Source organism: Odontomachus brunneus, unplaced genomic scaffold (assembly GCF_010583005.1).
Source record: "Odontomachus brunneus isolate Ranch 3 - 2012 unplaced genomic scaffold, Obru_v1 Obru_scaffold_040, whole genome shotgun sequence".
Lineage (NCBI taxonomy): Eukaryota > Metazoa > Arthropoda > Insecta > Hymenoptera > Formicidae > Odontomachus > Odontomachus brunneus.
The window spans coordinates 988,885-996,605 of NW_022639490.1; the positions used below are offsets into that span (position 1 = coordinate 988,885).

A 7,721-nucleotide genomic window follows, 5' to 3' on the forward strand; every position below is an offset into this window, starting at 1 on the left:
TTGATTGGTTAACTCGTGACGAAGGCAGACGACGCGACGCGCTCAGTGGGAACTCAGCCTTTGTGCATTTCTGTATACATATGTGTCAAAATATGTTAAGCAATTGGAAAGCACCCACAATCGACCCCCTGGACTGCGTTCCAAAATTCTCCTCGGTAGAGTACATTTAATTGACCAATCATAATGAAAAAATTCTAATTATCTTTGTTCTTACTGGTCAATTAAATGCTACTCTACCCGTCGAATAGAATTTTGGAACGTAGCTATGTAAAGCCAGCGGCACACAGTGCTTGTTTTCGTGCTGGATTGCTTGTTGGATGGAAATACTCTGTTTTGATTGGTGCATTTCCATCCATCTTAAGAAATACCAATCAAAACAGAGTATTTCCATCCAGCAAGCAATCCAGCATGAAAACAAGCACCGTGTGCCGCTGGCTTTACACCATATATGTATGGGGTGTATATCAGTTGGACACGGGGCAATTGGACACAGTCCAATCACAAGTCGCTGTTCCAAGGGACCCTACAAATGTCTCTAATCACACGGTGCTGTGATTGGCTGTGTCTAAATGCATCGTGTCCAAGTGCACCGCTCCTTATGTATGTACGTAGCTAGAAAGTACCCTGTGTTTCTCAATGGGTAGTGTGAACCTCGCATAATATTATGATTGCAAAACGCGCCTATTGGCCAACTAATCGTGTGACAGATAAAATCTATTCGAAATTTTTAGTGCAGACGTATTTGCATTAGTGCGCAGTGCTTATGTGCGTAAAAAAGTATATTGGTTAGTTTATATTTAATTTTATTTGTGGTTGTAATATATTAATGTTATATAGTTAGCCTTAAAACACTTAATAAAATTATAAAATTGAGATTTGTCCAATTGAAGTATACAAAAGTTAGGATCAGCTGGTAATGAAAGAACAAGATACAAAAATATGTTTATCGTAGCTAAGTATTTAATATGTATTTGATTTCTTTTCTGCACAGTCATACTGTTACTACTGTGGTTTTGAAATTTATTAAAGTGGGACATTCATTTTTGTATTTACTTATTGAAGGATACAATCACTTGTGTATTTTAGTTCAATAATTTTAGTTATTAAATATTTTAGTTCAATTTTAAAAAATATTATAATCTTTTAATAAGATCAAAAGAATTGGAACATTTCAAATTTTACTTTAATCAGAATTTTAATTTAGTAATTTGGAGTGGTTTTTAATGTTATGATATATGATATTTAGTAAAAATTCTAAGATAGATTATATATAAAAAATGTGTGTGCTTTTTAGGACAATGGTAACAGGTCCTACAGAACAAGGAATGCAAGCTGATGTTATATTTGTTATTGAAGGAACGGCTGTTAATGGCGCATATCTTAATGATCTCAAAACAAATTATATCATACCAACATTAGAGTAACTATTGAATTATAGGTACAATTGTACGTATGAAATATATATTATATTTTTCTATTTTTTATTATAGGTATTTTAATCAAGGTAGCATAGAAGACAGGGAATATATCTCTGAGGTATGATATATTACAAATATATATCCCTTATTGTCGCTTATTATTTATATCACTATCAAGAGATAATAAAGTTGGAATATATTTTGCTATAATTGGGATTTGTTTAACAGAACAGCACAACATTATATGGGATAGTTGTTTATCATGCAGCGGATTGTTTACCGGCACCTTGTACAGAGACCTTTGGTCCTTACACAAATCCACATAAATTGCTGATAGTACTAGAAAAGCTCGAGTAAGTATGGAATGCATAATTTATTTCATACAAATAAGTCTTGAGCAAAATTGAAAACTATATTTTTTACATTAGCTTTAAAATTAATTATCTTTAATCTTTTTTAATTAATACTTTTTGAACTATGTTATCAGATCTTTCACAATGTCAAGTTGTAACTTTATGTTATAATGTTATTCATGATTCATTAGAATGGTTGGAGGAAAGGGTGAATCCTATGCAAACATAGGTGAAGGTCTAGCAACAGGATTGCAATGTTTTGAAGATTTACAATTGAAACGAGAGCCCAACACAGCATCCCAAAAACACTGCATCTTAATATGCAATTCACCTCCGTATCAAATTATGATTCAAGAATGTTACAAGTTTGCTGGTCATACTATTGAGCAATTGGCTGCCATTTATCAAGAGGTAAACAATACAAGTGTTATTTACCAAGAAATAGTTATGAGAAGAAAAAATTGACTATGTACGTGACTTTTCAGAGGAACATCAACATCTCTATATTATCACCAAGAAAGATCCCGGCGTTGTTTAAGTTATTCGAAAAGGCCGGTGGTGACTTGCAGTCATCACAAACGAAGAATTATGCCAAGGACCCGAGGCATTTGGTGCTTTTGCGTAATTACAACTTGAAGGAACGTCCCGTCAGCCCCGTTATGGGCGGTAACGTTCACAATGCCGCCGCCACCGCGGCACAAATTCCTTTGAGCCCGTTGCAGAGTAATGACAGCCCGAACACGAATCAGGTGCAGCAAAATATCGCTCCGCCGAGTCAGCCGCAAGGTTCTCCCTTCAGGAGCCAGGCGCCGCAGAATATCTCCTCTGTGCATCAGGCCGTGACGCCATCCATGGCGGCTCCGATGAACACCGCGCGCCCGCCTTACAATCCACAAATAGCTGCGCCACCAAATTATCATCCAGCAGGCTTGGGTCCAAGGACAACGCATACCAGATGGATGCGGCCGTTCATAGCTCCTGGAGCAACCGCGCCCGCAAATACGCAGAACAGCAGCGCGCTGATAGCGCAACTGACGCAACCACCCTCGTTAGGACTCAATGTAGCTACGTTCGGCCAAAGATTAGATGGTAAAATTATCTGCATTTATCATATTTTACTTCTATTCTACAGAAATAATTAGAAATGACCGAGATAAAAACTATCTTTATATAAAGAATACCTAGGTATTCTTTGGCTGCGTTCGCTTTGGGCGCTTATACGCTGTAAGCGTCATATTATCTTCTTCCTGCATATAATGAGCGATATAGAATGACGCTTGCAGCGCGTAAGCGCTCAAAGCGCAGCCTTTATGTTTGTAGGATAAGAAAAAGAATATTTTTATGTTAGTGTTTGTAAGAGTAATTGAAAGAAAGATCTCCGCGATTCGCTAAGAAGTCGTACAACTATTTACTTCAGTTGCTGGAAATAACGTTATGGCACCTGGACCACAACAGCAGCAGCAACTTACACAGCAACAGCAACAAATGCGATTGACGATGCAATTGCAACAACAAAACGCGCAACAAGCTACCATGTCTATGAATGCCCAGCCGACCCACAGTCAGCCAGGATCACAGCTTACTGTATCTTGTATGAGTCAGTCGGTGCCCACTCAAGTGCCACAAACTGTCACAGCTTCGCAAGCACCAATCGCAGTGTCCTCTGTTACGCAACAGATTGCACCTCCTCAGGCACAGGTAATTAAATAAAATTACATTTATATATTGCAGCTTATATATATTTTTTTTTATATTTATATATTAGGTACAACTAATTCTAATAATAACTAATAATAATAACTTAATTCTCGGCCTCTACATTCAATCGACTACAGCCATGGACATAGTATACATGGACTTCGAATGCCCTATGTTCGGTCTTCTAATAGAAAGCCAACATCTAGAAAGAGAGCGAGAATAGAGGGGCTATAGTTTTCTTCCTATTTTGTTACTTTTTTGTTGCGCGTGCATTCATTTCTCGTTTCCATAATATTATAGCAACAACATCTTGATTAGACTGGCAAGTAAAAGTTTTATTTAAATCTTATTGCACACCTCATCTGTGCAGAAAGAGATAGAGAACAGAAGGGCTGTATATATTGGCTTCTCTTTTCTGACTGTATGCAGAGTCTATGTATATTATGTTTATGGTCTCTTTCTACATGTTGACTTCACTTTTCTGGCCGTATGCGGGGTCCATGTATACTATGTCTATGACTACAGTACTTATTTAAATTTGATTCTTTTTCCCGCCATATAGTCATTTTGAAGCGATATCGGGTGCATTCCACTTAATGCTCGTAACGACGCGAGTGTCGTTTTATCTTTGTTTAACATCTAATGAGCAAAGATAGAATGACGCTCGCGTCGCTACGAGCGTTAAGACCCTTGCAGAATGTCAGGCAATAGGAACAGGGAATAGGAATTCTGATTGGTCAATTATTTCTATTCCCTGTTTCTATTGGCCTGTACCTGTTGCCTGCCATTGCGTAATGGTTCTTAAGTGGAACGCGCTCATCCTTCAAAATAAGGGTCGAGTTTTTTAATTCATCGATGCAGCGTTTCGCTGTTTTACGCATCATGCGATGGATTCATCGATGAATTAAAAAAACGCCCGAGGTATAGTATTTGCCGGTGCTGCAAATCTAACCTCAAAAAATAGTAATGAAAACTATGTCGTTCGAAAAGCAGCATTTGAGGCACTGCCTCCTATTCGCGTTCCAGCTGAAAAAAAATGTCGCGGAAGCTCAAGAAATGATTTGCTCGGCTTTAGGTGAAAACTCTGTGTCGTACAGTACATGTAAAAAGTGGTTCAAAAGATTTCATGATGGCAATTTCAATTTGGAGGATGAAGAACGCCTTAATCAACCAAAGAAAGTGAAGACTGAAGAATTGGAACAGCGTTTGAACGAAAATCCTTGTCAAACGCAATCAAAACTTGCGATTTATAATTTGAATTATACTATATGTGATTATTATAATTCAATTATAAATCGAAACTTGGTAAAAAAGGCTGAGAATTAAGTTGTAGATCCAATATTTGTTGTATATTGTGTAATTTTCCTATATGTTTTAATATTCCAGGGTAATGTGCAAGGTACTGTACAAGGCACTGTACAAGGCCAACAACTCGTGCAACGTGAGCGTCAGAATATCTGGCAAGGTATTTTGGAGTGGATTGAGAAGGCCAAGAATCCCACAGATACGCAGAAACAGACAAGACACGTGCCATGTCAAGTGTCGGCTAATTCGAAAGACGGAGACCCAGAATTGTGAGTTATCTTAATTATCCTATTAAAATAGTATTTATATTATTATACTCGACATTGTCCCAATGTATTTATCTTCGTTTTGCATAACTTTTATCCTTCAGGAAAGCGGATACATGGCCGCCAAAATTGATAATGCAATTGATGCCGAAACAATTGATAGGAAATATCGGCAGTTCCTATCTAAAAAATTCCAAATCTGTTATTTTCCATCCTACGCCATGTGAAGCGCTGGAATCCTTGACGAAAATGATGAGCGCCGGATTTGTAAATATATACTAATTGTAGATATGTATATTAATGTGTTACATATATAGTAATACCTAAACTGTGAAATTACTTCTCAGGCCGGTTGCGTTCACTTCACCTCAGTCCCGCCGAGCCCAGCTTGTGAAATCAAAGTGCTTATACTCTTATATACTGCAGAGAAAAAATCATACCTGGGTTTTATTCCGAACGATCAAACAGCTTTTGTAGACAGTCTGCGTAAAGTGATACAACAGCAGAAGACGTCTCATGCCTCTATGAGACAGGGACAAGTAAGCACGATGAAAAAATGCGAGTTATTTGTACATATTAATCAATGAGAAAAGAAAAGTGGAATATATTTATTTTTCAGGGCAATCCTGGCCCGGGGAATACGATTCCGGCGCCCATGCCTACTACAGGCACGCAGGGCGGTATTCTTATGTCCCAAACGAACACCATGGCGATGGGTGGTGGTCAAATAACGCAAAACGTTATATCTAGCAATGCTTCCCCGCAAACTTTAAATTCGACTGTCCCGCAAACTCAAATGAATATGCAGGTAACTCTAGTAATATGAATTTTTAAGGAGTAAAGTAATTCATCGCGAATATCGCATCTGACATCACGTTACATTTGTAGAATACCGGCATTAGTGGACCTCAAGCGAACGCCGGTGCCGGAGGCATGATCACTCAGCAGAGACCTCCGTTTGATGATTTGGAACTTGCCAGACATCAAAATTTATTAAAGATCCAACAGTTGAGGCAAACATTGGAGGCTGCGCAGCAGCAAGAGGCGCAATATAAATCGCAATTAGAAGTAAACGTAAGTTACATACAGTTTTATATTATAAATAAAAAATAGTTATCAACTATAATCTCACGTGTTTATAATTATTATTGTACAGATTCAACAGAATTTGGAGGTTGCGCAGCAACAAGAAATGCAGTATAAACAGCAGCTTGAGGTGAGTAATTTTCAATCGCGGATAAATATTTTGACGTAGTATATGGCGCGTAACTGTATTGCTCGAAACAGAGAATTATTTATTTAAATGTTTCTATGTTTCGTATATTTCATAACATATACCTGCTCTTAAAATTTCCTTTAATATGTTGTTTATTTTTCAATTAATTATGTAAGGATACTATTTTCGGTTTTGAATCATTATTATTTTGCACATTTATAGAATCGATAGAAAATACAATATTTAAAAGTATTAAAAAGAAATTTTTAAAAATACTGTTATATATGTGTATAACTCGTATGAGATAAATTTTTTTTACTTAGAAAGAGGTTTTATTCACAATCATAATAATCTGCGTTGTCTTAAATAGGTTTCATCTTATTTTATTTTAAAAAATATAGTTCTAGTAGTTGCGAATAGAGTAATTATTTTTAAAGGCGCAACAGGCACAAAGAGGCCTCAATCCAGCTGCCATGGCCAACCAACAAGCAAACACTCAAAGGATGATGCGTCCTGTCACTACCAATAATCTCGGTCTTAGACACTTGTTACAACAGGCAAGAAATTAAAAAGTTTTCTCGAGAAAACTTAAATTTTATCTGTATTATTCTTCATGTGCTTGCAAAAAAATTGTAAAAAGAGTAAAAATTGTAAAAATCTGACACATATTGCAATTGATGCTTTTTTGTTGCAGCCACAATCTCAGTACAGACAACAGGTGTTTGGAGTGCAGCAACAAATGGTTGGACCAAGAGGTCAGATAACAGCCAGACCAATGGCACCGGGTAATGCACAAAATCAGCAGTTCGAGGACGTACCGAATTATGACTTTTTGAATTAAGCTTTGTTAACAAGTGATTTGTTAATGTTTAATAATCAGTAATGTAAGAATCAAATGTCGAGTCAATCTCAACTCATAGTGCAATTGTTATTTTATATCAGAATAATATAGAGAATGACAGTTTTCTACTTTATCTTTCAAAAAAACACATGCAAGTGTCACTCTTCGATTTTACTAAATTTTAGATATCGAAAAATGTGAAAGACACCACTACATACTCGTTACAGGAGTTTTTCCTGTAATAAGATATTGTAGTTTAGGATAAAAAGGAGACGCGTATCTTTTTAAAGATGCTCTTAAACGTATTGAAGAGGTGAAACATCCTCTTGAAAAAATCGATATTTATTTTTTAGCGAATATTGATGAAAAACGCGAAAACGATGAAAAACGACACTTGCGTGTTTTTTTAAAACAAATTTTCATATTAAATTTTTAGTTTAATTTATTGATGAATGTTTAAGTTATTTGTTATTTATACAAAGAATTTGTACAATAATCGGAGATAAATTTTTTTTCAAGAATTTCCTTTTATAAACCATGACTATGATTTAATATTACCCAAGGTGCACCACGTTGAAGTTACGCGATCGAAATTCCGCGTATTTGTATGCATGCGTACAGGTG

At 36.4% G+C, this 7,721-nt stretch overlaps 1 protein-coding gene across 3 annotated transcripts; it reads left to right on the plus strand.

Moving 5' to 3' along the window:
- Positions 1-644: 644 nt before the first annotated feature.
- Positions 645-7,618, plus strand: LOC116844215 (mediator of RNA polymerase II transcription subunit 25-like). Of its 3 annotated transcripts, none has more exons than XM_032815426.1 (15): positions 645-785; positions 1,295-1,420; positions 1,491-1,536; positions 1,647-1,771; positions 1,963-2,182; positions 2,257-2,860; positions 3,189-3,469; positions 4,856-5,043; positions 5,145-5,307; positions 5,388-5,579; positions 5,660-5,848; positions 5,929-6,114; positions 6,197-6,256; positions 6,694-6,813; positions 6,951-7,097. In XM_032815426.1, exons 2-15 carry the CDS (start codon positions 1,299-1,301, stop codon positions 7,095-7,097), a joined length of 2,643 nt encoding a protein of 880 aa, XP_032671317.1. In that variant the 5' UTR covers positions 645-785; positions 1,295-1,298. The 3 variants fall into 3 exon arrangements, with proteins under 3 accessions (XP_032671317.1, XP_032671316.1, XP_032671318.1); XM_032815425.1 differs by having other exon boundaries at positions 744-765; positions 6,951-7,618; XM_032815427.1 differs by having other exon boundaries at positions 772-913.
- The last annotated feature ends 103 nt before the right edge of the window (positions 7,619-7,721 follow it).

What these genes read in the sequence shown, in the direction of transcription:
- LOC116844215 (XM_032815425.1), top strand. An exon ending in TATATCATACCAACATTAGA is followed by an intron (nt 1,421 to 1,490) that starts GTAACTATTGAA and finishes TTTTTATTATAG; the next exon opens with GTATTTTAATCAAGGTAGCA. An exon ending in ACAGGGAATATATCTCTGAG is followed by an intron (nt 1,537 to 1,646) that starts GTATGATATATT and finishes TTTGTTTAACAG; the next exon opens with AACAGCACAACATTATATGG.